Below are 24,522 nucleotides of genomic sequence, written 5' to 3'. Positions count from 1 at the left end.
ATCACTGCCGCCATTCCCTTCAAGTGGAGTCTTATTTAGGCTGACAAACCTAGCAAGAATCAGCCATGCCCAACTCATAGATGACACTGTACTCACCCCTAGATCCGGACTGATATATACACACTTAAGCCCAGGGCAGCACACTCCAATCGGACCAGCAATTGTAGCACAGGTCTGGTCTTCTGGATGGCACACATACTCATCCAGAGGACTCGGCGCAGCCAGAGCCATAGCAGTGAGGGATATAAGCAGGTAAATCAACTTCATTCTGCGTATTGTCAGTATCCACTGAAACATAAAGAGAACATGACCTACTCGAGAGTGTAAGTGATAGTGAAGGATGCTGATCAGGATCAGAGAGTTGGATGGGAGGGCTGGACTTTATACCTGTTGACTGCAGCTAAGCATGCATCCCAGCGTTACCTCACCTAGTCGTACGGGCGAGACAAATTTTTGCGCTGGATAATTAATATTACATGTGTTTACGCATTGCATTCCAAAGCAAAGGAAAGAGACATGAATATGAGGGATATTTGTCAGTGCTTGCATGGCCTGACTGTTATTAACGGCATGCACCAACGGTCAATGGTCAGTGGTCAGCGGTTGATATAACTGGAATCCAGCCCCAAATGCATCATTCTGTCGGCCTATATAATGAACTAAACCATATTTGGCTGGATGCTTTCTATCCTAGCCTTTGAATTACATACTGCCCATTACTAAAAAATGGGGCCAGAAAAAAAAGTGGACTCGCCGGGAATCGAACCCGGGACCTCTCCAAGACCCATTGCATATGCGAATGGAGCGTTATACCCCTAAACCACAAGCCCTTCTTATTGGTATTTGCTTTACATCAGCAAAATATATGGCACTTTAGCATACAAAAGTACCAGTGTCTTGGTGAGGTTGTCTTTGTTCCTTGAACTCAGGATGTTAGGCCATATGAGACTGGAGTGCTACTGCTACTGCTGTCTGTTGCTGACACTGTCTCAGGAAGTTCATGGGAATTGGAATCAAGACCTGCAAGGTTGGAAGCAAGGGGTTAGCTACTGATCACACAGATGCTGTCAGCTAAGGGCATTCGATTGATGTGTAACCACTTAGATATACTGGTCGTCTACTTCGTATATATATTGAGTATGGCCTGATGTACCATTCTTTTTACCTAATCAGTGTAACCTGGGTTCGGTCACATCAATCCAATGGCTGAGACCTGCATATATCCATACACTTAAATTTGAACATATTGATTGAATAATTTCCTAGGTATACATCGTATCTCGTAATGACCAAACAAAAACTTCAATTTGGGGTGGTGAGGAAAGACGAGCACCACTACTGCGGCAACTCCTCAATCCTCACCATCAATCCAGGAGGAACCTCTACCTCGTAGAGTTCCTCGACAGTCATATCGTCAGGTGCTTCAACACTGAACCAACTTAGTATGGCTGTTCTGTAGAAAGGTGTTTCAGGGAGGCCTACGTCAAGTACTGCACCGGGGGAGAGGTGTCGCTGTGTTCAAAGGTATCAGGGAAGACGAGGTCTTCGCCTTCGTAGATTTCGCGGAGGCTATGTGACCGTCAGTATGAATCTAGAAAGTGACAGTGAGCTAACGCACTGTTCTGCAAGGGTTTTGCCATCGCCGAAGCGGGCGTGGGCTTGTTCATTGGAGAAGTAGACGTCGAAGCTCTAGAGACGGGTCAGCGAGGTTCCATACTCGACTGCTGGATCTGACTGACAAGGTCCTTGGTCATTGTGGTGGTTGGTGGATGCAGCAGAAGGAATTGAAGGTTCTCTGGCTGATTGAGAGACACGCGACCGCAGGAATCCCTTTATAACTGTTGAACACCCCGCAAAAGATGACTGATGACAGACATGCAATGGTCATTGCGTCTGGAGATGATCCAGATAAATGGTTTGATGGCACGCAATCAGATGGTTGAGCGATATTCTGTATATGGACTTGATTGGATGTGACCTTTGGTGGTGAGATCATGGATACTTCATGATGGCTTGTATTGGTCAATGGACGGTGATTTGCTTGCGGGGAAAGACTGAGTTGGTGATGATCCACGGGTGGCCTGAGTGATGATTCTAAGTGGTGAGATAATGGGCAGATCTGGGGTAATCAGTTGATGTATCAGGATATCTTCATCAATTGACTTTCATCTCAAGACTCATCCTAGAGTGGTACATGAGGTTAATAGTAATTGGTTGTACATCATCAGTCGTTTATGGAGAACAAACTAAAACTCACCATGGTATGGCCACACTACACAATCTAGTTTATGTATTTCTGTTAGACTACCTTATCATTTTATGCTGTCTTATCTATCCTAACTCTAGCTTAATTATGTTTATTTATGCCATCAGTGGAATGGTTACACTACAACTTGCTGGTGTCTTAGCAAGGGATAGTTAAGCACTCAGCATGACCATGTAAGCAATGACTCTACCCAATCAGTTTCAATCATTCACATCTTCACTAGGTACCTAACTACGTAGGTAGACAATCTATCCACTATCTCTCTGTCTAGCGTTCAGCTGAATTAAAATCAATAGTCGGTGGGTCTTGCTCCAATTGCTGGGCAACAAAAGGCCGCCAAGGATCATCACACAGAAAAAGCAATAATAGTAGCAAACATCAAACACTTCATGCAGCTGAACAGGCACGACTGCATGTCCAGTCTTAAATCAACGGATGTCCCACTGCTACCTTATTTCATCTCATAAAAGTCATCAATGGACCTCAACTCGCTATCAGCATGGAGCATCCTGCTCACACAATGGCTTCTCGTCCAGCTCCTGACAGGATGGACAATCGCCTTCACACAGCCATACTCCAAACTTAGACCGGCTGTCACTGTACTTGTCATCGCACTCGCCTACTCCTTCCAGACTCAAGTCCGCCAGACCTTCGCCGAGACTCGCGCGCGAGGACCCCTAGCCGCCATGTGCTGGGTCAATGTGCTCAACGCGATCGACCTGTTAATGTTGAGCCGGGTCTCGTTCGACGAGCAGATCGCATGGAAGACGAAACTCAGTCAAAGCAAGACTGCAGACAGTAGCTACTCGAGAAGACTCGTCTGGTCCATCGAAATGGCCTTCAACTACCGTCGCGTCAACACCCCGTGGCAGATCCGCGCTGTCTCCGCGTTCGACAAGTACAACCCGGGCTTCGTCCCGGACAAGGTGGAGTTCCTGCGTCAGTGTGCGCTCAGAGTATGCGGGTCGCTGCTTGTGCTGCATTTCTGCACTATCGATGCGGGGGATGCTCTTCTTGCGGGAATGGTTTCCGAGATCTCAGACTCCAAGAAGGTGTTACTCCCTACGTGGGAGGAATGGACTGCGCGCCGCGCGATCGTCCAGATGCTATTCACCGTTTCTTTTGGGCTCATCACGCGAGCGGCTATACTGGGAACGTATAGCCTCCTCGCGATGTTCTGCGTCGCGGTGGGCGCGTACGAGCCCGTCGACTGGCCGCCGGTTTTCGGCAACTTGGGCGATATGTACTCGTTGACGCGGGTCTGGGGGTGAGTGATTTAGTGATCATTTTCCTGCTGTGACTAGACTGACGGAAGTAGAATCGCCTGGCATCAGATCCTACGTAAACTAGTCACATCCAATGCGGATTTCTTATTGTACGACGTTCTGAGACTCCCGCAGGGGATTGTTGCCAGGAGTCTCCGGCTGATCATGGCGTTTGCCACGTCGGGGTTAGTCCATTTTCTCATGGATCTCGGCTTCGGGGTATCTCTCGACCAGAGCGGAGCGTTGTGGTTCTTCTGTCTGCAGATTCCGGGCATCGCGTTCGAGAATCTGGTGTGGTGGACTTGCCATGGAATGATCAATGGGATGGGTTATCGTTGGAGAAAGGCTATCGGATATGTCTGGGTAGGCCTTTTCTTTCTGTGGGTGACTCCCGTCTGGCTGAACCCCATTATCCTGCGATTGTATCAGGATGGTCAGAGGATACCGTCTCCGTTCTTGGTGTTCAAGGGTGTTTATTCTCTATGATGCGCCTGCCTCTACATTGAAGATTGTTGGCTCTATAGACATCGAGTTAGTGTCAGTAGCATTATAGATACACGAGGTTCCACGATCGACAATACAGAATGAGAACAACCAGATACTTGTATACGACCGCGAGTAAAGGACTTGGGTTAGATATGTAACTAGCATCGGTTGGTCCTCTCAAGGCTAGTCACTGCCTTCGTGGATCCAGCAAGTATCAAACTCCGAAGCCATGATCATTCTCCTCCGTACACTCCCATAGCCGATTCTCACCCATCAAGACAGCTCTACGTTAGCGGGATCATATACTGCTAGTTGTTCGAGCGGGGACGAGATTGTCTACTCTACTGGTTCGATTAGACGAGGCTCAATACAGTTTCAGCTTTAATTAGAGGGTCACGGATGTATCCTCAAGTAACCCTTTACTCGACTACAGTCAGTCTCGCGTCGGTGACTAGCTTCTACGCCATTTGAAGAGGAGGCCGGATACAGCAGATGTATGTATAATTATCAAGGAGGCATATTAGCAGGATACGATCCCACATGCTGATTGTTGAGCTGGAATATGCGCGCGTGCAAGTGCCTCATTGACAGCAAATCTAAGATTGAAGGAGCCAGAGTACGAACAGAGTGAAAACTTTAATCGAGATCAGTCTAGAATAGCCCTCAGGGCTGAGTCTGAAAAGGAATGAACCGTTGCTGATCAGCTCCACTACTTCGATGGACGCAAGTTTTAGCGCCAGGTTTGTCACCAAGCAAAAGCTGTGATAACCAGTAAACTTGTATTCCGTGCGTCGTATGACAGCTCACAGACCTTATTGACGCCATGCTGAAGGCATTCGTATCATCAGGCACAGCCTCAGCCTCATGCCCCAGGCGCCAATGCACAGAAACGGCGCAAGGCTGCACAAGGCTCAATAAAGGAACCACAAATTCGGAAAGGGATACGACAAGCGAGACACTAAATTAGATCTGGCCAGAGCTGACGGAAAATCCTCCCTGAAGAGGAAAACAAGGAAGAAGGTTGAGGCTATTCCATCACTAGCCCCATCTGTTCCAAAGGGTCTTCGACACCCATACGAACTCATCTCCACTCATCTCCATTATCACGATGTTTACCTTTCTCCAATTACTGCAGGGCAGAAATCACGCAAATCAGACACCGCAAGACCCCATTCCTGTTGGTTCCGATCTGTCGATCTGCGAAATACGAGAAATCACTTCCTGTGGCGCTTTCTTTGACCAGTCAACAGCGGCAAGGCACTTTTCTTCCAGCCTGATTGGAAGGCCAAGTCGAGAGGAATCATGCCGCGACACGAGCTTTAGGCCAAGTGACAGTCATGAGGCTGATCTCAAGGCTATTTAAATACAGCTTGCGCAGCCGCTCTGCGCGTCTCCTCTCTCCGTCAACATCACAAAGACCAGAGCAGCTTGTTCGCAAATAGCAAAATGCGCCTCCCGGCCATCATCCCCTCCGCCCTCCTAGGCGTCGCCTTCGTCTTCGCCGTCATCGAGCTCGGCCTCGGCGGCCACATCGCCTCCGTCTCTACCGGCTCCCGCAAAATCCCCGTCTACGACTCCTCCAGCTCCTGGGGCTACTCCTACAAGACCATCAAGTTCTCCGTCCCTGGCATCGTCGCCTTCCAGATCTTCACCGCTGTCTGGACCATGCTCGTCTCTGTCGCCGCGTTCCTTCTCCCCTGGTTCTTCCGCGTCAAGGCCGCCCCCGGAACACGGCTCAACACGATCATCACGGGCGCGCTAGGCGGCGTGTACTTCGTGACGATGGTGTTCTGGCTCGCGTGCTTTGCGGACATCGCGGCCAAGCTGGATGGGTTGGGCGCTACGTCCGATTACTATAATGCGGTGATTGCGTTTGCGGTGCTCTCGTGGTACGTTTATTTTTTCACATCCGTCTAATTACCCCCCGGAGAGGTCAACGTGGCTAATGCAAGTGAGCAGGCTGCTCTTTGTCGCGCTCTTCGTCATCGTTGTTCTTGCCATGCTTGGGATTCTGGAGTGTGACGCCCCCGGATTCGCCGGCATGAGGAAGAGGGAGAGGGCTGCGACGCAGGGAACCCAGATGCAGACAGTCGAGGTTGCATAGATATGATGTCGTAGTTCCTGGCGAGCGGCGGTGGATTAAGTTCATGATAATCCAGCTAGCCTGTCACCAGGAGATGAGAGAAAAGTGTACGCTGCGGAGATGATGTCGACGGATGATACCACCATATACCCATGCTTAATTTAATAATTCTGATATCCAATCAATTATTTCTTCACTCCTGTGCATCTGCACGTTGTCTCATCTCATCCTATGCTTCCACTCAAAATAGTGCTTTTCTGATGTACCACATATTGCGTTTATCCAACCAGGCAAGAATCGGTTCGATCTCGCGGAAGCTGGGGGTAACGAATATCATCCAGTCGAATAATGAGGATATTATCGGTCTGCTATGGAATGCATGGATTTCCGCCCGTGATGGAAATGCTGGTGGCTCATTGGAACTCGGAAAAGACCTCCGCTGTGGGGACCCCGCCTCCAAGGACGAGATGCGGAATCGGTATTCTTCTCGCAGTAATCCCAGGAGAGTGCGCGTGCTGTGACAAGGAGGATTGTGACCAGCACAAGCCTTTTCTGTTTCTGCCAGGAACACAGCTGATACAGACGATGATGTACAGCAGATGGCAATTGAGCCGCCTTCTGGTTTCGGTGTGGTGGATTGACGCTTGCCTCTCGTCCTCGTCAATCGAATTTCGATTGATTGAATGAGGACGCGAAGATCAGTCCTTGGTATCAACGTATCGATCATTGTGTTGAATCAGACGCAGTGAATCGTACAAGACGACAAACATAGACCTCATCCCTTGTTGTTGTTCGATACTCCGACCGCAATAACAATTGAGAGTATGAAAATCACCAGATTCACCTGTATCGTTAGCCAACTTTCACTCAGGAGAAGGAAGCATACCTACCAGACCAATAAAAATCCCTATCCAATTTAGCTCCCAACCCCCTGCATAGACCTTCCCATGTGCGACAGCGCTCTGCTGCCTCCAAAACCGATGCGCTCCCATCAGAGCGACTAGAATGGCAACCACATGACAGGTAACCGCAAGAGGTATCCCAACTCTATAGTAACCCAGGCGAGCATGGTCAGCGGTCTTGCTCTGCAGACGAAACAGCTGAGCGATGAACACACCCTGCATGGCAACGGTGATCGAGGTACGGATATACGCCAAGAATGTTCGTTCCAGCGCTAGATGCTGTTAGCCTTCGAATTGCTTTTGCTTAATACCATTCTCTGGTGGGACTCCGCAGACGGAGAATGGACCTTGAAAATAAATTCTATCCAATGCGATAAATCGAAAATAAGCATACGTACCAAAATGGTCACGGTTGCTCTTTTGTGGCACCGTCAAACAAACGTTATTTGCCCAGAACCGTTGAATGTAGCCCAAGACCCCCTTGCGTGGCTGCCGACTGGAGCTGCTCCGGGATACCGTGCGACGAGTAGTGACTCGGTATTCTGCCGAAGATATCGATCCCGATGACAGATCATCCAGCTGGTCATCCTGAGTCGGAATTTGTTGGAGTTCGAACCAATCTCTCCTCTCTATGCCATGGCCGGACGGTCGCGATGCCTCACTCTCGGTCGGCGACTGCAATCTGGATTGGTGAGTGCCGGAAACGGAGGAGGTCGAGGAGTAGGGCTCAGCGGAAGGCGCATGCTCGGCAGAAGGGTTTGCCATTATTGTCAGGAAAGATGAAGAGGCTTATGCGATGTTGTCATTGCGGGCTTGGATGATGCGATGGGGAAGGAGAATGAGTGGTGGATTGTGTCTGGGGTAGAGAGCGAGCTAAGTACAAGACCCATCTCTGTTTGGGTCGGCGAATCTGGCCGGTTCAGGCAATAAGGCACGGCCATTGATCGCCGACCCATTTAGTCCCAGTTCCCACAATTTACTTGGCAGACGATATCAAGTGTTTTTCTGGTCATATCGGGGTTTGTACAAGATGCGGTGTAGACACTCTACAGTCATGTCCACGAGTTAGTTAATTGTAGGAATGAATTCCCGAGCGTTGCGCGGACATTTGACAGGTCAAGCCACGACCACCCTCCTTGCAGACACACATGGAATTCCCCTGAAACATGGAATTGGCCTGGATGAGGTCATGACCAAATTGTCCGAAGCTGCCCTGATCCATACTCTTTTTAACTACTCCAGGAAATGCCATTGTTGGTCACGTTGCGGTGGCGAAATACGTTCCATCTCCGGAAACGGAAAATTTTTGAGATTGCTTGTTGCGTTGTACTCCGTAAGTGTGGACATAGGGGTTAGCAAATGAAAAGAAAAAGACGACGATGGAATAATACTCCGTGCAAATATAGATCAGAGAAAATATGGATAGGTCAAAAAAAGGAGTGGAGGAAAAAAGAAATCTCCCCGACAGGGAGTCGAACCCTGGTCTCCCGCGCTCGTTCTCGTTGGAGTGACAAGCGGAAATCATGACCGTTAGACCATCGAGGATTTCTTCGTGGAAGGCTAGCATTTTTGAACTTTATGAAGTCTCTTTTGCAAAGAGAGGAGAATCCTACGAGGATGACCATTTTGGACCTCCCTTCTCGCAAAAACCAGTGCCTTTTCTGTTCTATCTCATAGAATATCTCCAGATCTATCCTGTTATATCAGAAACGTGCTAAAAATCAATCGCTGGCGTGGCTGACTGGTTCCCAGCCACTACTCGTCCACCTTCACATTCCCCATATATATTTCCACCACCATATTCTAGGTTGGCTTTCTACCCAGATCATGAAATTCCAACCACGCCGACTGCTGCTTGTTAGACAAACCTCTACTGGAGGCGGAGCCTCCCAAAACAGCGCTGCCTTGAAAAATCATTCCCGAGGACTTGACCATTTCGGTCATGATCGCACTGATCACTCAGTACATCCGTCAACTGGTTTCCTGCGGTATATGCCCTCCACAATTAGAGTGGAAGTGTTTGATTCCATGATTACTCTGAATTCGAGTTATCAAAGTTGGTGCTGTCGAGAAAAAGATCCAGGCGTCAATTTCCTCCCGATAGGTGCACGTCATATTCTTATTACCTGTCGCAGTCACAGTGGAGGCAACCACCTGGGTCTCTCTGATCCCTGCCTTCCCCACCAGGAACATTGATGAATCGTTCCATGCAGAAAGTCCTTCGTTTCTAGTGTGAATGGAACAACTCCCAGCCCGCCAACGATTTTCTCTGGATCATCAAGAGGGGGTACCTCCACCACAAACCTCGAGGCAGTGATCTTAGTCAATGGCCGCAGCAGAGTTAGCAGGGGAAGCGGCTTGTACCATGTCCCCCTGTCGAGCGAGCGTAAGGTGACAACAAGATCCTCGAGTGCCTCGATACCCGCAAGGACAGCGCATGCATGTTCCCAGGATGAAATAACATTGGCGACGATGGCCCGATTTTCAAAAGCTTGAATGTCAAGCCGGATATATCGTATTGATGCAAGTCGACGAGGGACCATACACAGTGGTAATGCCTCAACCGTAAGCGGGCTGTCGAAGTGGAATCTATTCGATTCATAGAGGAGACCAATCGCCTCTGTGTAACTGTAGCAATGAGCTCGGCCATTACTAGCCAGTATATGACTCCGAAGGAAAACTTACACTCTGCGACAGCTGCAAAGCAGCGGTAATATCTGGTTCTGATGGGGGCTCTCACCGGGCAATCGCCTTACCACTGTGCCGTCTTCGGCCAAAGGAGGGCAACAGGAGCTGTGGATATCACTTTGCACATCCACCTGTCGGTTTAAATTCCTGCACGGCATGCTGCATAGTCTCCGATGGGTTCGCCGGACATGGAGCGCATTCGACGGCACAAGAATCTCGCGATATATCATGCTGCGGATTTCAGGGGCTAGCTTCTTGAAAAATAGGGACTGGAGCTGGTCGTGACATCGTTGCTGCACATCCTCCAGCTGCGGCCGGAGAGGAAGGGTCAGAGAGCGGCGGGAGCGTGACAGAGCGACTGGTGGATGGCCTCCAGTCGTACGGATTTTCTTCACTATCTCCGTCGGATGAAGTGCATACCAGAGGCCGTTGGAGATTAAGGTCGCTGCCCAGAAGAACCACAAGCCGATTATAAAGAGGGCGACGAGGACAGTTTCCGCTGTTTGTTCAGCGACGGACCTGACGCTCATCCCTAGTACAACATTTGTCGCTGTTATCGCCAGGGTCAGTTCTTGTCGATATGACAGTGCCTCAATTGGTTCAGAATATTGGATATGATACGAATTCACCAGAGAGTCTGCCTGGGATCTGCCTGGTAGGCTTCCCTCGTGTTGGTCTTGGCGGTGGCCTTGGCCGTCTGCATCTCAGTTGCTGCAAAAAATCAGAAGAATGACCAAATTTGGTCAAAACGTTCATTTCTATAAGCGGAGGATAATACATCTCTCCCCGTGTCTGTTCGCACGAGGAGACTAGATCTTCCATAAGCCGAGTCATCAATCTAAGAGACCAGGACACACAAGACAGTAAACAAGAGGCCAGATAACAACATCACCATGGCGAAAAATGACAACCCACTCCTCTAATCTGATCCAACAACATAATGCTCTCAAATCTCTTTCTAGCATGTCTACTATCCAGCATCAGTATCACCGCACATGCCTCTCAGACAGCTACTATAACACACAACCATGAATTCAAAGCAGTCCAGAAATCCCCCAGCGTCATCATCACCGGTCCCTCCTCCCTCAACATAACCCACCTGCTCGCACACAGACACACAAATACAAACTCACCCAGATATAAATATGAATCTGTTAATCACAACACCTATCGCCCCGGCGACACAACCTTCCACAGCTTCGCCTTCTCCCTCCAGGAAGAATGGCAGTTCGCGCTGCGGGGATACTACAATCTCGCGCGGTTCACTGCAGAGCCCCCCGGCGCCGACCGTCTACCAGGCTTAATCTGGGTCCAGGAGAATCAGCTCTACGCTCGTCTAGTCACTGGAACGCCTCATGAGCGCCAGATGAGGACTTTTAGTCTAGGAAGTGTGAAGCTGGGGAGGTGGTATGTGGTGTCTATTCTGGTCAAGTGGGGTGTTGAGGGGAATGGAAATCTCCAGTTTTGGGTTGATGGGGAGAAGGTACTGGAAGAGTTGGGAGTAGATACGATTATTGATGATGGGCGGCTGTTTCGGTTTGAGAGTTGTGGGTTGGGGAGGTGTTTGGGGGTGTAGATTATGCTGGATTGAGAGAAGCGTCTGGTTATTGGAGGTGTATTGATTGGTTGAGATGGCATTTCGGGATCATAAATAAGTTATTTGTTTTAGGGAATCATTGATGAGTGTATGTACTTTCGTCTTCAGCGAAGCACCGCATTGTGCAAACCATAAAGCTTTTGTTGACATACAACACATATCTAGAAAAAGAAATGGCAGCGAGGCCTAAACCTTACTATCTTCATACCGCGCAAGGCTATTCCTTCCCGTCGCATTGAGAACATAGAATGGTAGGATAGGCTGCGCTGTTTCAGGCGACAGCTGCGGATCGACGATTTCCCTCTGGCGTGGCACGGACACGGACACCTGGTCAGGCCCTTCCAACGGAGCAATGATCGAAGTGGACATATTCGGCATTGGAGAAAGATGCGGCGTGCTAGGTCTGAAGAGCGGGTGGATGTTCTTCTCAATAGCCTCGAGGAGGGACTCGCGAGCAGTCTGGGTGGGAGTCGGCATGATGCCTTCCGCGCTTTCCTCATTGTTGGATTCAGGACACCGAATGACGGTGTCGATGGATGGAGTCGATTGGAGGGGCTTTTTCCTGCTGCGTGCCTGCAGAAAGAGCGGCTCGGGGTCTTTGCAGGTGTAGTAGTTTGGGAGTGGGGAGCGGAGGATGCTTGTTCTGACGCTCATCTCGCTCTGAGGGGATGGTAAGGGGTCGAGGAATGAGGGGACAGGTGATAGGAGGGGGTTCCTCCATTGTGGACTCTGCGGTGAGATGAGGTTGGTCGTTGAGAAGACCGAGTCGGCTGTGCGGCCGATATTAATGGGTGGGTTGGACACTCGACCGGATTGGTTGTCGAGGATGTTGGAGAGGACAAACGAGAGGGCAGAGAGGAATCCTTGACAGTATGCTGAGATCGTCCATACGACGGCATGGGCTATGTTCAGAGAGAGCCACACGCTGCTGGACGAACTCTTTGGCCTGCTGAAGTAGAGGTGTTGCACCCTCTCACCGCTGATGATGGCGATATTGATAAAGATGATGAGACAGAAGAGAGCTCGAGCTCGGAATTTCCACAGGATCCATTCCGTCGTTTGAGGTTCGCTCTCAAAGTATAATCGGTAGGACAGAAGACCAACAAGTATGAAATTGACGGCTGAGAGAGATACGCTGCTCCATCTGGTAGGGTTGGGTCCGTTTGATGGGCTCTCTTGAAGCATGTAGGAAGTAATGGAGATAGCAAGATCAGTGAGAACGGAAAAGGCCGTGATACTGCCTACGAGGCAGACAAGCATGGTTCTTCCCATGCTGACTGCAAGGGTGTATAATAGGATACCGAGATAAGCAATGTAAGCAATGGACGGATGGATAGAATCTAAGGTGAACTCCAGATTGAAAATCACTGAAACGGAATGTTGGAATCAATGAGAAGGCGTGAGCATTATCATAAGCCTTTTCAACAACTCGCGACATTAAAAAATCGAATTAAGTTTGCAAGTTAGCGAAGAGAGTCAATGACGACTACATCGCATCAAGATCTAATCAAACTCAAGCTTGGTGACAGAGAAGGCAGTCTGAATTGCAACTAGAGGTAGTCAGGCTATATAGACTATGATGGACAAAACCTTCTCTCTTCGTCTTCTGAGTTGTCCCTCTTCATCGGAGCTACGTGCCATGCTGGTCCAGACTCGAGCTCCACTTGAAATCGGAGTTACTGATTTTGACAGAGACCATGCGGTTTGGTTGCATATTCCCTGATTGAATATCAACGGTGTGGTGGACATCGGCCAGTGAGAATTGCCAACGGGCATCCCGGCTCATGAATCAGGGCAGAAATTGGGTCCTTCATGACCGAGTCCAATCGGGTCTGCTGCCTATTCCTTAGTGTCTCTTTTAGTCTCTCTTAGCTTCTGCTTTGTGGGGTCAACGGGACAGAAGCTCGCCAAATGCCCCGCTTTTACCGTTGGGCATGCAGTTCATTGCTAGTATTGAGGTTGTCGCTGGAAGCTTGGACAATGAACTGCGAAGTCTTTCAGGAACACAGCATGTTCTCTTTTTCTCGGGAGATCGATCTAGACTGCCTCTCTAGGCCTCTATTGATGTCGGAGATCAATCATCTTCTCCCAGAACAGGAAGAGCATGAACCAGCTGCTTCTAATCATTATCCACTGGCTTTTAGTGCGCACGAACATGACAGAAAATGATGTAATGATTATGGGGAAATGCAACCATAATAAGGTTAATATTCCCGTTCGGTCAAATGTACCTATCCAAAATCGGCCATCGTATCGTGATGATACACCATTAAGTAACGAACAGATGATAGAGTTTACTCAATCATCAGCATGGGAGTGGCAATCGTACTTTATAAGCCCAGAGTAATACGGATTTCTCAATCTACTACGTATTACTCTCCATGTATCTGGTCCAGCGGATTCGTCATATCGAAAACCCATTGGCGAGATACAGTTCCCGACTTTTACCTCCCTGGAGGTTGAATATTATATTCTACATGAATTAATGATATGCATCCTAGTATACATATCTCATTCAATACTAACCTACTTCCGCTGAACAGCAACATCTATGAAACATGCAAGCAAAAGTGGAACAGAAGCACATCGCTAGATACAAGAAGAGAGAAAAACTAACCGTACAGACAGCCGAAGAGAGGAGATTCATCCATACAACTAGTCTACCGTCAATTCTTCAAACCCATCAAATGCTTGACCCCAGAATCAACCATCCACCACGCCGTCAACTCATGCATCCACTTGCCCACCGCAGTCTCCAACGGCATCACCCCCTTCTCCCCCTTCGGCTTCCACATCAACGTCTCATTCATAAAGACTATCTGATCGTCCTTCTCCGTAATCGTAGTCACCAAACGACCGCGAACAGCCCCCATCGGCTTCAGTTCAAACTCCACTTTCCCCGGCGTCCGCAGAATCACCCGGTAAGCGCCGCAGACGAGATCCCCCTCCTTGAAATCCAGGCGCTCGAGGTTCGCAGCCTTGAAACTGGGCTTTTCGGCCTCTGTACTCATCGTTCGCAGGATATACGCTTGCGGCAATCTCGTGAAGCTACTCATATTCCGCCGCATCAAGCGGGTGAGCAGTTCCTCAGTCGGCAGAGCGGGGAGTTTCCCGCGTGGCACCGATATCGAGGCCGAGTCGTAGACGGCTACTGTCTGCTCGGTGAAGACCTCATCGGGGGCGGTGGTGATATTGGAGGATATTGAGCGCGGAAGATGTCCGTGTTGCGCTTTTATTGAGATGCGGGATTTGAGGTTCTGGCGGAAGAGGTAGACGCCCACGGCGGTGGTGCCGAGAATGGCGGACGTTATAGGAATGAGAGCTTTCATGATGTGATGCGACTCGGCTGGTGAAGAAAATGGAATGTTTGCGAAAGTGGGCGAGCTCGTATGGATTAAATAGAACGGGTTACGGAAATGCCAACGTCACGAGTCCGAATACGAGATCTGGACGCCAGCATGACCCACTCGCATTCTTGACTTTATTGTTATGCTGCGAATGATTGGTCCATATTCGGCCAAGATGAAGTGAGGGACTAATTTATGTCCATAAATTATCATAAGTGATACATAACTGTATGAAGATGCATATGACAACTTATACATATTTCTATAAGAGTGGATGAGCAGATGATGAGATTAGATAACTTAATGACACAAGGGAGAAGATTAGAGCTGTTAAGGAAATGATTATAAGATACAGATAGACAGCCCATGAACTGGCCTCTTGCCAATAATGAAGAGAACAAAATCGTCTACAGTATCTAAAACATAATGGGAACATATCTGGAAACCCGGTACCTCGTCTAGAGGAGTGAGGCATAGCATACATCAAATTCTGAATGGCCTCATCTAGAATTCACATTACAGACATACCCTCTACTGTTCTCTTCGTCTCTAGCTACAATAAAAAAGCTAAGCAAAATTCAAGACGAGCTCATTTGAAGGGCTCATGGTGAATATCTCTTATCATATGTGCCCATGAAGGACACAACATAGTGGATGTATACTAGCTTGTAGCCTCATTCCAAGGTGAAAGTGAGAATTCAAGGCATAAGCGTGCAACCTCTATCATAAATCTTCTTCTATGAGCATCATCTTTCGTCTCACCTATCACACTTGTGTTCCTCTGGATCTCCTTACTAAAACAGCGATAGAGTTGCAACCTACCCATACATGCAATATGGCCGCCCCCTCTAGAGTGCACGCCTCGAAGTTACTCCATCTGCCGACTAAGGTCATCCAGCTTATTGTGGATCACCTGTGGCCCGAAGAAACGATATCGCTTCTCATTGCAGTCCCAAAGTTCGCCAATCTCGTGACTGCTGAGCAACTGCGGTATCAAGACGAATGGGGCTATACCATATTGCACTGGGCCGTTGATAAGAACGCTGAAGCCATTGTCAACCTCTTTGCCAGACGTTGTGCTGAGGACCAGGTGGCTACTTGCCAGGGCTATACGCCTTTACATCTTGCTATTTCTGAAGGTCGCAACAAAACTGCTAAAACGCTTATCAATGCTGGTTTTGACTTGTTGGCCCAGGATCGACTAGGAAGGACTCCGCTTCATTGGGCCTGTTCTGAAAGCTGGAGGGACAACAATTTTACTGAAAACGTCCAGCTCATGCTCGCTAAGGCGGCCGACCCTTCGGTTGTCGCGGAATTCAAGGAAACACTTCTGCACGCCATTCTTGAGGCTGAGCTAAACCCCAACCTCGCAGTTGTCCAGATGGTGATCGACGCTGGGGTAGGCGTCAACGCCTTGGACATTGATGGGTTTTCGCCTCTCTGGTGGTCTGTTACCAATGGTCATGAAGATGCCTTTGAACTTCTTCTCACTCATGGAGCGGACCCGCACATACAGACCTATCACGGAACAATTTTACATGAGGCGGTTGCCTATGAACGAGAGAAGCTGGTGAAACGCGCCGCGGAGCTTGGGGTTGATCTATCTGTGCGGGACGGCGAAGCAAACGAGACCGCATTAATGCTGGCTACTCGTCGTGGACTTGACAAACTTATTCAGATGCTTAGGAATGCAGGCGCCGAGACCTGAATATCGCATTAAATTTTATTTCATACGCTCTCTTCCCGGGGTAATCCCAACGAGAGTCGACATGGCTACATTTTCTGCATGCTTTTGTTATCTTTACGATGACCTCCGGGTGAGTGCACATTTATGCGACAGCCACTCATTAAACACAAGAGTCAGGGTGTCTCCGGAAATTAATAGCTGCTGCTAGTATCAACCGCCTCGGCTCACAGCTTTGATAAATGGTGACGAAAGGACCAAATAGTAACCGAATCAGTTCAAAATATGATCTATCACGAGTCTCCTCCGTGAAACCCTGAACACGATTCATTTGTAGATATGTTGAATCAAGTCGAAACCAATCTTCCTAGAGCTAAAACGGATCTTCAGTTCCTTGGGTAGAACTGTGCCTTTCTATCATAGCCTTTAGTTGAGACACTCCTCCTTCGCATCAATAGCAAATGAGTAGTGATTGTCTTGTCGCCAACTACTCGACGACAGCCGCACTCCAATTCATAGCCTCCATTACAGAAACAGTGGTAACAAGGCCCGCGGAGTGATTGATGGAATATTGCAGAATTGCGTTGCCCCGTGACCTCCTATTTTGCTTTCAGGGATTGAACAACTATATGATCGATTTTCTTACAACCCCAGCTAGTGCCAAGTGAAGACCCAAGCAGAGACGTTTTCACTGACACTGGTCATGATTGGGTTAAGGTGATGCTCGGTCTCCAATTCATGGGAAGTTGAGTATCCAGACTCGTGGCCTCCTGCATGTTTTGTATGCTTCTCTCTCTCGGCATTGGTTTTCTTCAGGGTCTACGCGCCTTATTTCTGAAGGAAACCACCTTTGCCACTCAGTACCATTGATTCTAGTTAGATTTGGTTTCATCAGAATGTCTTGGCCAAGACTACATACACCGCTAGCCATGGTTCTCGAGCAGCTGCGTCCAGGAAAGTGCAAAGAATCAACTCACCATATCTTTCCTATCTATTCAGAACAAGGCCTTAGATTCGAATGGTCTTCATGAGCAACAGAGACGAGACGGACAAACTGCACAGTAGACTTGTCCTATGTCCATCACATCTTCTCAAGGCAATATCTTCTGCACGGGATAATGCCGTCACGAGACATGCCCGAGCGCTGTAGCCATCAAATATACCAATCAATTCGGCCCGCGTGAGACACGCTGCAGGTGGTTATATTAAGGCGGCAGTCGGATGCTATCCCGAGCTCAATTGAGAAAGGAGATAGTCCACCACACTGGATGGGCTCATCTCATAATGCTGTCTACATCCGCTATGGGTTAATAGCTCCGTGACGAAGGCGAGCAAGACATCTGCTTAGAAACCACTAGTTCGAAGGCTCGATACCCTCCAAATGTCGGTGTACTCAGTCCCGCTGACTACTCGTACCAAACGAAAGTACAAGAGTAGATGAATATATGTATCCACACTCTCCGGATTCAGATACTTTGAGTAGCTAGAAGTGTGTCAACATAAAACCACATGACAAAAGGTGTCCAGGACCACGATTTCTAGCTAGTAGAAATGGTAGAGTGCAGTTTATGCCAAACAATGTGGCAGAAAATATGACAGCCATAACCAATAGGAAGCACTCGGCTCATTTTCTCTTTTATGGCCTCGGGTAAATCAGTACCGAGTACTCCGTGAGTACTTTCTCTGTCGACTACGCCCGGGCTAAGTGCGCAGGGATTTCTGTTCTGGGGCAGATGAAACACAAGAGTCTCTTGGCAGGCGTCGGGGGGCTTGGCACGGAGACATTGCTTCATCGGTGTGATTCATGGCTTATTGAAAGGATCATATAGGTAATGCCAAGAACCTGCTTGATTGTCTCGTCCTGCCGTGTCAGTTGCCTTCTAGTAAAACAATCCCTTTGTCACCGGACTGTGCGGCTGGTGTTCCAGATACTAAGGACTATAGCTAGGTCAAATATTCATGGTTTGTTGATCTGCTGCTATGTATATCTCCAAAGAAACCAAGCTCCATGGGAAAATCTCGGTATCACATCCCATACGGGGAGGGTCCGCTTCTCCACAGCCCCTGCGCTAGAACCATCTAGAGTATGGGCCACTGAAACACGTCCGACCGTAGGAGATTATAAGGGCGCCAAGCATATCATACGCCGATGTTGGCTTTCTGGGTTTGACGGAGCGAAATCCCGTTGTTGTCGCTGCTGTCGACTTGGAAGTGCCGCTGCACCTTTGCCCTGCATAGATACTCCACGGGTCTTGCATATTTCCCCGACTTCCCAAGAGTTGGCGAGTGTGCTGCAGGATGTCCCTGGAAAAAGTTGCATAACAGTCTCCAGTGATCGTCTTCAAGCCCTGCACAATACGAGTCAGAATCAATATGCTCCACCAATGAGCGGCTTTCGGGCGATTGAGTCCTCCAACGGGGTGAGACTAATATACATTAACGCTGGCTATATGGGTCCCTGATTCATTAATCACAGGCAATATGGGTCCCTGAGTCCCCTGACCCAGGTGACAGTTCCCAACTGCTTTCCGCTGGTAAACGCCATGAGTGCTTGGCGTCATGGATCAGGGCTTCGGGATGTTGTTGTCAATGGCGGAAATGGGGTTCATCACCGCCGTTTCACTTTAATATTTGCTTCCTTAAATGTAGAGAACAGGTATCGCAGTGAGACATACCAAGAATACCATATTGCATTGCTTTCGGGATATCCTCAGTCCGGACAGTATAAATTCAGCTCGTCTGCCACCGTTGTCCTCCTCATCACCACGCTCATCTCATCAACACTCCAGACAAGCAAATCTTCCGACTCGATCCATCAATCACCACAATGTATCAACCTCTTCTTCTCCTCCCTCTCCTCCTCACCTCGGCCTTTGCCACCCCCCATGATCCCACCACCCACCAGGCCCTCGACAAGCGCGCCTCCTTCCCCATCCCCTCCTCCAAGGGCAGCGTGACCTACTCCTCCCCCAAGTCCGTCAGCGGCACCTTCGACGGCGGCCTGAAGACCTACGGCCGTGGTGTCAAGTGCAGCGGCCAGAAGGAAGGTGGCGACAAGGACGCCGTCTTCATCCTCGAGGACGGCGCCACCCTCAAGAACGCCATTATCGGCGCCGACCAGATCGAGGGTGTCCACTGCAAGGGCTCCTGCACCATCCAGAACGTCTGGTGGACTGACGTCTGCGAGGGTATGCCCCCCCCCCCCCCTTCCCCCCGGTTCCTTTCCTTTTCGCAATCTCCATCACAGCCTCCGGCTAATGTAATCTAGATGCCCTCTCCCTAAAGGGCAGCGGCAGCGGCACCCACCGCATCATCGGCGGCGGCGCCCGCAACGCCGACGACAAGGTCATCCAGCACAACTCCGGCGGCAAGGTGACCATCCAGGACTTCACCGTGCAGAACTTCGGCAAGCTGTACCGCGCCTGCGGCAACTGCAGCAAGCAGTTCAAGCGCACCGTCGAGATCAGCGGCGTCAAGGCCTCCAGCGGCAAGTCCCTCGTCGGCATCAACTCCAACTATGGCGATACTGCGACTATCTCTGGCTGTGCTAGCAGCGTCAAGGAGATCTGTGTTGAGTATGAGGGTACCGACAACAATGACAAGGAGCCTAAGAAGAAGGGTTCCGGCCCTAGCAACGCTTGCAAGTACAAGGAGCCTTTGTCTAAGTGCTAAGCTGCTGCGCTCGGTCTGAGGAAGGGATGAGTTGGATGAGTTTAAGTGGCATTGTTTGTGTATATACACAGTATCAGCCAGATAATAGTAGCTTCTAGCTTGGATTTGTACCAATACCAGAGATCTCAATAGAAGAGCGCCCACTGTTCTTGACACGGTCGCGTTCAAGAAAACATCCATTTGGACAGGGGAGATAGACTGGAGGAACTCGATAATCTCAAGCATGTATTTGTTGTTCCAAATGGACATCCGTCGTGTACGCAGCCAAGTAGATAGGCGGATGTAGGCGGATTGACTCACGGTATGATGTTTCAGCAGCTTGAGTAAAGGTACGTTTCCTCTATAGAAGAAATGCTGTATCCTTCAAGCAAGGACGCTCGACGCTCGACCGCTGGAGAGAAAAGTGGCTGGTTATTTTGGGCATTCGGGCGATCAACCGGTCATCATCTGCATCTAGATTACTAATGTATCTAGGTCAGTGGAAACATGTGCTGGCCTTGTTCTTTTATTGAACACCATTTCAGTTGACCGTCTGCAGGAGCATCCTTCCTATGTTTGGTTTGCCACCGACATCTCCTGACGTAAATGCCATCAAAGTCCTTTAGCTCTTGCAAGAGCGTCAGGACCGCCGATCCGTCTTAGCGGCCGAAGACAAAGTGTCCCCTTACTGGGTCCTGTGGCCCAGCTGTAATCCGCTTGTATCTTCGACAGCTGGAACTGACGCACATTTGCTGTTCGAGCAGTTCCCTTGCAGATAGGATGGCGATCGGTGCTGAGAACAGGAACTGACTGCAGAGCTGAAGACCTTGTTGCATGACTTACCAGCTCTTATGGGAGTTTTATTGTCAGATTCTGATTAAGGTTTGCAGGAAATGGAGGGACTTATAGCCTCACGTTAGTGAATGGACAAGAGGCTCAGAGTACCAGAGACTTGAGCGATGCCACAATACTGAGTGTCGGGGCCTAACGCTGAACAGCGACATAGTCTGCTGGATAGTTGGGGTCAGATCCTTACTGCCGACGCTGAGACCTGGACTGAGACATCCGTGTAGCCCCGGTTACTGACATCCGGGCCTCGCGGAGAGACAATGATCTCGCTGATGGCGCTCTGGAATCAGTCAAGTTGCATATTGCATTCCAGGACTTCGGAGAATACGTAATTATGCCTGAAATCTGGAGCCACATTGATCCATTCCCTGTGTATGACATGCTTGTAGCCAAAGCTTTGCGGTGTTGCGCCTGCAGCTGGATCACTTGACCGCTACACAACTGACAGCATGAGGGATTAGATTGGCTTTGAGCTAGTATTTGTAATTCGCCATACCTGAGCCAGTCCTACCGAGGATGTGCATTGACTTCTTGACGTCTCCGGGAATGAGGCTGGTCGCATTGCTGAAGCCGCTCCACGCGACTCGGTCACGACGAGATACTTCGAAGATGACAGCAGGAGAACATAAATGCTATTCGACAATGGAACCTGTCATGGCTGAATAGCATTTCAGACACGAGGATCTGTGAGAGGGCTGAGGTCACAATTATGGTAAGCTTACCCCTTGCTGACCCATTCCCGGTTCAATATATCAAATCGCTTGGGCCAAGAGCCAGCGACCATCCCCTTGCTTCATCACATGTCCGAAAGCCATGTCTAAAAGCTTCTTGGTGCTTTCCTAGATCGATAGGTGCTACACCGCATTCTTCAACAGCCGAAGAATGTGCCACTGCCCCAGTCTCCGACGATTAGAGTGAGCAACGGGGTGCGTTAATGGCTTCACGGCAATTTCTCATCCGAGAATGACACCCTCCTTACTCCCAAAGAACAGAGCAAGACATGGCTTGCATGAGGAATGACGAGAGCCTTGTTCCAAGTCCATCTCGAGGATGGCAGGCGTCAATGACATAACGCTTCGACCCTCAAGCATGGTATAAAGAGAGGATGCATCCACGACCAGAACATCTTTCAACACTCACAATCACAAGCACAAGCACAAGCATAAGCATAAGCACACTTGCAATCACAATCACAAACTCAAGCAACCAGCTACTACCAGCAAAATGCTCGCCCGCACCATCCTCGCCGCCCTCGTCAGCGCCGCCTGCTTCGCGACCGTCAACGCGCAGACCTGCAGCGCTGCCAACACGAAATGCTGCCAGCAGCTCCAGGACCCGGATAACCTTAATGCCGATGCCTTGAACCTGCTCCGACTGTTGAACATAAACCCTAATACCTTGACCGGCGCTGTTGGTTTGACCTGTAAGTGTCTGACTGAAGTCTATCCTCCTCGGCTTTGCTAACGAGCCCAGGCACCAGTCTTGTCAGCGGTAGCTGCAATGCGAATGCTGCGTGCTGCAGTGGCAATAACTACGTAAGTAGACACAGCAGAATTCCATCGAGTGGGATGCTTACTTGATATTAGAACGGACTCATTGTTCTTGGCTGCACCCAGATCCAGGTGTAGGCGGCGTCTGCGGAAGGTCCTGGTATCTGGTGAAGCGAGATGCTTGAAACGGTGGATGATGAGTTAGCAGTTAGGAGATAAGTAGTAAATCAAGAAAAGGTGCTCAGTTTTCTGGGCCAATGAGAGGGTCTTTCGTAGGAATTCCGAGAGGATCTATCCAATAACGTAGATAACCCACGATCAATTCATTGAGCACCCCTGGCCAAAGCTTAAACACAACTAGATCTAGAACGGATCGGCGTGGCTAGAACCGTCGAGCGGGGACAGACTGACAGCTCATCTGATTGGGCTTCAAGGAGATGCAAGCGTCATAACGAGATATGCCTCTCGGAGGGGATAAAATCAGCTGATGCTCCGGTACCACCTGGGCAGACTTCATATTTGATCCGTATAATCATGCCGACAAGACCAACAACTAATTATCACCTATCGTCTTGTATGTTTTTTATTGTGTAGATTGGCAACATGGCAAAAGCGGACGCAGTTCACTCGGTAAGTTGCTAGCAAGCAACGGCCTTAGAGTTTGCGGATTCGCCACACCTCGCCCTCCACCATCATCCTCCACACCAAGTGTGATGAATCGACAATTAACAAAGGCCTTTAGTACCTCTGTCCAAAGGAAAACACCGTGATCATCCAGCCTGAAGATGAGATCACGCATGCCGGGACGAAGACGATGAAGCCTGCGCGGGGGGTTGTGCTGGCGGTTGGCACGACCAAGGCGCTGGGGAATGGGGGGAGGCATGCGATGGACGTGAGGCTGGGAGATTTGGTTATCTATACCAAGGTGAGTTGCTTTTTCGACTCTGGACAAGTTTGGGATGATACTGATGATGGGTAGGGAAAGGGGAAGGAGGTGAGGGTTGATAATGATGAGTATTTGCTTCTGGATCGGGATGAGTGAGTTGTCCTGTTGTCCTGTCGTCCTGTCGTCCTCTGTTGATTCTGATCTGGTCTGATGTGAGCAGGATTCTGGCTGTTACCGATTGATTGATATGATATGATATGATATGATATGAGTGTATGATCGATCTCTTGATGGTTATGATAGCTTGTACATCAAATGATACCTTACCTATACTCTATCCAATCCACAACATTCATATAAAGAGCACCTGCTATAAGACAGACATAAAGAAAGCACTAACCAGACAACTTAATAACCCCCTCCACCATCTCAACCAACCCATCCGCAACAACCTCCAAGCTCTCCCTCTCAAACACCTCCCAACAGCCCTCCCCCTCAAGCACACCACAATACGCCCCCCGAAACCCTGCCCTCACCGCAGCAGTCACATCCCACAAATGCGCCGCCGCAAACCATTTCTCATCATCCCCCCCAATCTTCTCAATTGCAGCCCGATAAGCCCCCAACGCCGGCTTCGCAACCCTCAACCCATCACAACTCAACACCCTCTCAACGGGCATCTCAACCCCCGCCCTGGTAAAATACCCCCGGACACGCTCCACATCCCCAGTCGTCAAACAATACACCTCAAACCCCGCGCTCCGCAACTTCTCAAACGCAGTTACCAGCTCCGGACGCAGCTGTAGAGACGCATAGCCGGCTATACAAGCATCCCGCTCCTCATCTGTAAAGACACCGCGTGGATCGGCCACACCAGCCATGAAAAGACTGCGGTAGAAGAGCGCGCGCATGACGTCTTTATAGGGGCGATAGGACTCGGAAATAGACAAAAAGGTGAATTCGAGTTCCGCGGCGGTCATCCATGTGTAGCCGAAGTGTTTGGGGGTGATTCCATGAGAAGAAAGTTTTGGGCCGATTGTGGCTGCGATGGAGGCGAAGTAGGCGTCGAAGGAGACGCAGGTGCCGACCACGTCGAAGATGATGTGTTTTGGCATTTTCTTGGTAATTGTGGTGTTGATTGTAGTTGATTCAATGCATTTGTTTCAATTTATTTGGAGAAGTGATGAGTGAGGGGTGGGTTGTTTATGTGGACCTGATCGATGTGGGGATGCGGAGGAGAGTGATGGTTCGTGGTCTTGGACCGGATCACATCCGGCGGATAGAGATTAACATGTATGATGCATCTGGCAATCTGGCTTATCGTGTCG

At 49.4% G+C, this 24,522-nt stretch overlaps 12 protein-coding genes and 2 non-coding genes across 14 annotated transcripts, besides 3 other annotated features; 7 read left to right on the top strand and 7 right to left on the bottom strand.

Moving 5' to 3' along the window:
* Positions 1-745: 745 nt before the first annotated feature.
* On the bottom strand, positions 746-830 carry NFIA_098770. The gene has a single exon. It is a non-coding gene; the product is annotated as a tRNA-Ala (tRNA).
* A 505-nt stretch (positions 831-1,335) lies between these two features.
* Positions 1,336-1,754, bottom strand: NFIA_098760 (uncharacterized protein; the record flags this gene model as incomplete). Its single annotated transcript, XM_001262141.1, has 4 exons — positions 1,336-1,429; positions 1,483-1,569; positions 1,619-1,689; positions 1,740-1,754. 4 exons carry the CDS (start codon positions 1,752-1,754, stop codon positions 1,336-1,338), a joined length of 267 nt encoding a protein of 88 aa, XP_001262142.1.
* Positions 1,755-2,742: 988 nt separating this feature from the next.
* Positions 2,743-3,537, top strand: NFIA_098750 (uncharacterized protein; the record flags this gene model as incomplete). Its single annotated transcript, XM_001262140.1, has 1 exon — positions 2,743-3,537. The coding sequence occupies one exon, from the start codon at positions 2,743-2,745 to the stop codon at positions 3,535-3,537; it is 795 nt and encodes a 264-aa protein (XP_001262141.1).
* Positions 3,538-5,463: 1,926 nt separating this feature from the next.
* NFIA_098740 (uncharacterized protein) lies at positions 5,464-6,121 on the top strand (the record flags this gene model as incomplete). Its single annotated transcript, XM_001262139.1, has 2 exons — positions 5,464-5,906; positions 5,977-6,121. The coding sequence occupies 2 exons, from the start codon at positions 5,464-5,466 to the stop codon at positions 6,119-6,121; spliced, it is 588 nt and encodes a 195-aa protein (XP_001262140.1).
* An 842-nt stretch (positions 6,122-6,963) lies between these two features.
* Positions 6,964-7,767, bottom strand: NFIA_098730 (DUF202 domain-containing protein; the record flags this gene model as incomplete). Its single annotated transcript, XM_001262138.1, has 2 exons — positions 6,964-7,274; positions 7,401-7,767. 2 exons carry the CDS (start codon positions 7,765-7,767, stop codon positions 6,964-6,966), a joined length of 678 nt encoding a protein of 225 aa, XP_001262139.1.
* A 692-nt stretch (positions 7,768-8,459) lies between these two features.
* On the bottom strand, positions 8,460-8,547 carry NFIA_098720. Its single transcript has one exon. It is a non-coding gene; the product is annotated as a tRNA-Asp (tRNA).
* Positions 8,548-10,630: 2,083 nt separating this feature from the next.
* NFIA_098710 (uncharacterized protein) lies at positions 10,631-11,266 on the top strand (the record flags this gene model as incomplete). The annotated part of the gene is made up of 1 exon (XM_001262137.1): positions 10,631-11,266. The coding sequence occupies one exon, from the start codon at positions 10,631-10,633 to the stop codon at positions 11,264-11,266; it is 636 nt and encodes a 211-aa protein (XP_001262138.1).
* A 207-nt stretch (positions 11,267-11,473) lies between these two features.
* NFIA_098700 (uncharacterized protein) lies at positions 11,474-12,559 on the bottom strand (the record flags this gene model as incomplete). The annotated part of the gene is made up of 1 exon (XM_001262136.1): positions 11,474-12,559. The coding sequence occupies one exon, from the start codon at positions 12,557-12,559 to the stop codon at positions 11,474-11,476; it is 1,086 nt and encodes a 361-aa protein (XP_001262137.1).
* Positions 12,560-13,953: 1,394 nt separating this feature from the next.
* NFIA_098690 (uncharacterized protein) lies at positions 13,954-14,616 on the bottom strand (the record flags this gene model as incomplete). Its single annotated transcript, XM_001262135.1, has 1 exon — positions 13,954-14,616. One exon carries the CDS (start codon positions 14,614-14,616, stop codon positions 13,954-13,956), a length of 663 nt encoding a protein of 220 aa, XP_001262136.1.
* A 757-nt stretch (positions 14,617-15,373) lies between these two features.
* On the top strand, positions 15,374-16,342 carry NFIA_098680 (ankyrin repeat domain-containing protein; the record flags this gene model as incomplete). Its single annotated transcript, XM_001262134.1, has 1 exon — positions 15,374-16,342. One exon carries the CDS (start codon positions 15,374-15,376, stop codon positions 16,340-16,342), a length of 969 nt encoding a protein of 322 aa, XP_001262135.1.
* Positions 16,343-19,145: 2,803 nt separating this feature from the next.
* Positions 19,146-19,990, top strand: NFIA_098670 (pectate lyase; the record flags this gene model as incomplete). The annotated part of the gene is made up of 2 exons (XM_001262133.1): positions 19,146-19,506; positions 19,587-19,990. 2 exons carry the CDS (start codon positions 19,146-19,148, stop codon positions 19,988-19,990), a joined length of 765 nt encoding a protein of 254 aa, XP_001262134.1.
* Positions 19,991-22,042: 2,052 nt separating this feature from the next.
* On the top strand, positions 22,043-22,446 carry NFIA_098660 (hydrophobin family protein; the record flags this gene model as incomplete). Its single annotated transcript, XM_001262132.1, has 3 exons — positions 22,043-22,241; positions 22,292-22,353; positions 22,405-22,446. 3 exons carry the CDS (start codon positions 22,043-22,045, stop codon positions 22,444-22,446), a joined length of 303 nt encoding a protein of 100 aa, XP_001262133.1.
* A 465-nt stretch (positions 22,447-22,911) lies between these two features.
* On the top strand, positions 22,912-23,350 carry NFIA_098650 (putative chaperonin (GroES/Cpn10); the record flags this gene model as incomplete). The annotated part of the gene is made up of 3 exons (XM_001262131.1): positions 22,912-22,938; positions 23,066-23,233; positions 23,288-23,350. The coding sequence occupies 3 exons, from the start codon at positions 22,912-22,914 to the stop codon at positions 23,348-23,350; spliced, it is 258 nt and encodes an 85-aa protein (XP_001262132.1).
* An 84-nt stretch (positions 23,351-23,434) lies between these two features.
* Positions 23,435-23,465: a microsatellite.
* Positions 23,435-23,474: a microsatellite.
* Positions 23,438-23,465: a microsatellite.
* A 115-nt stretch (positions 23,475-23,589) lies between the features above and the next one.
* Positions 23,590-24,309, bottom strand: NFIA_098640 (putative 2-haloalkanoic acid dehalogenase; the record flags this gene model as incomplete). The annotated part of the gene is made up of 1 exon (XM_001262130.1): positions 23,590-24,309. The coding sequence occupies one exon, from the start codon at positions 24,307-24,309 to the stop codon at positions 23,590-23,592; it is 720 nt and encodes a 239-aa protein (XP_001262131.1).
* Positions 24,310-24,522: the final 213 nt, after the last annotated feature.

The sequence above is a fragment of the Aspergillus fischeri genome, genomic scaffold (assembly GCF_000149645.3).
Source record: "Aspergillus fischeri NRRL 181 1099437636262 genomic scaffold, whole genome shotgun sequence".
Lineage (NCBI taxonomy): Eukaryota > Fungi > Ascomycota > Eurotiomycetes > Eurotiales > Aspergillaceae > Aspergillus > Aspergillus fischeri.
Note: the sequence above shows the minus strand (reverse complement) of the source record. Positions and strands in the feature narration are given on the sequence as shown.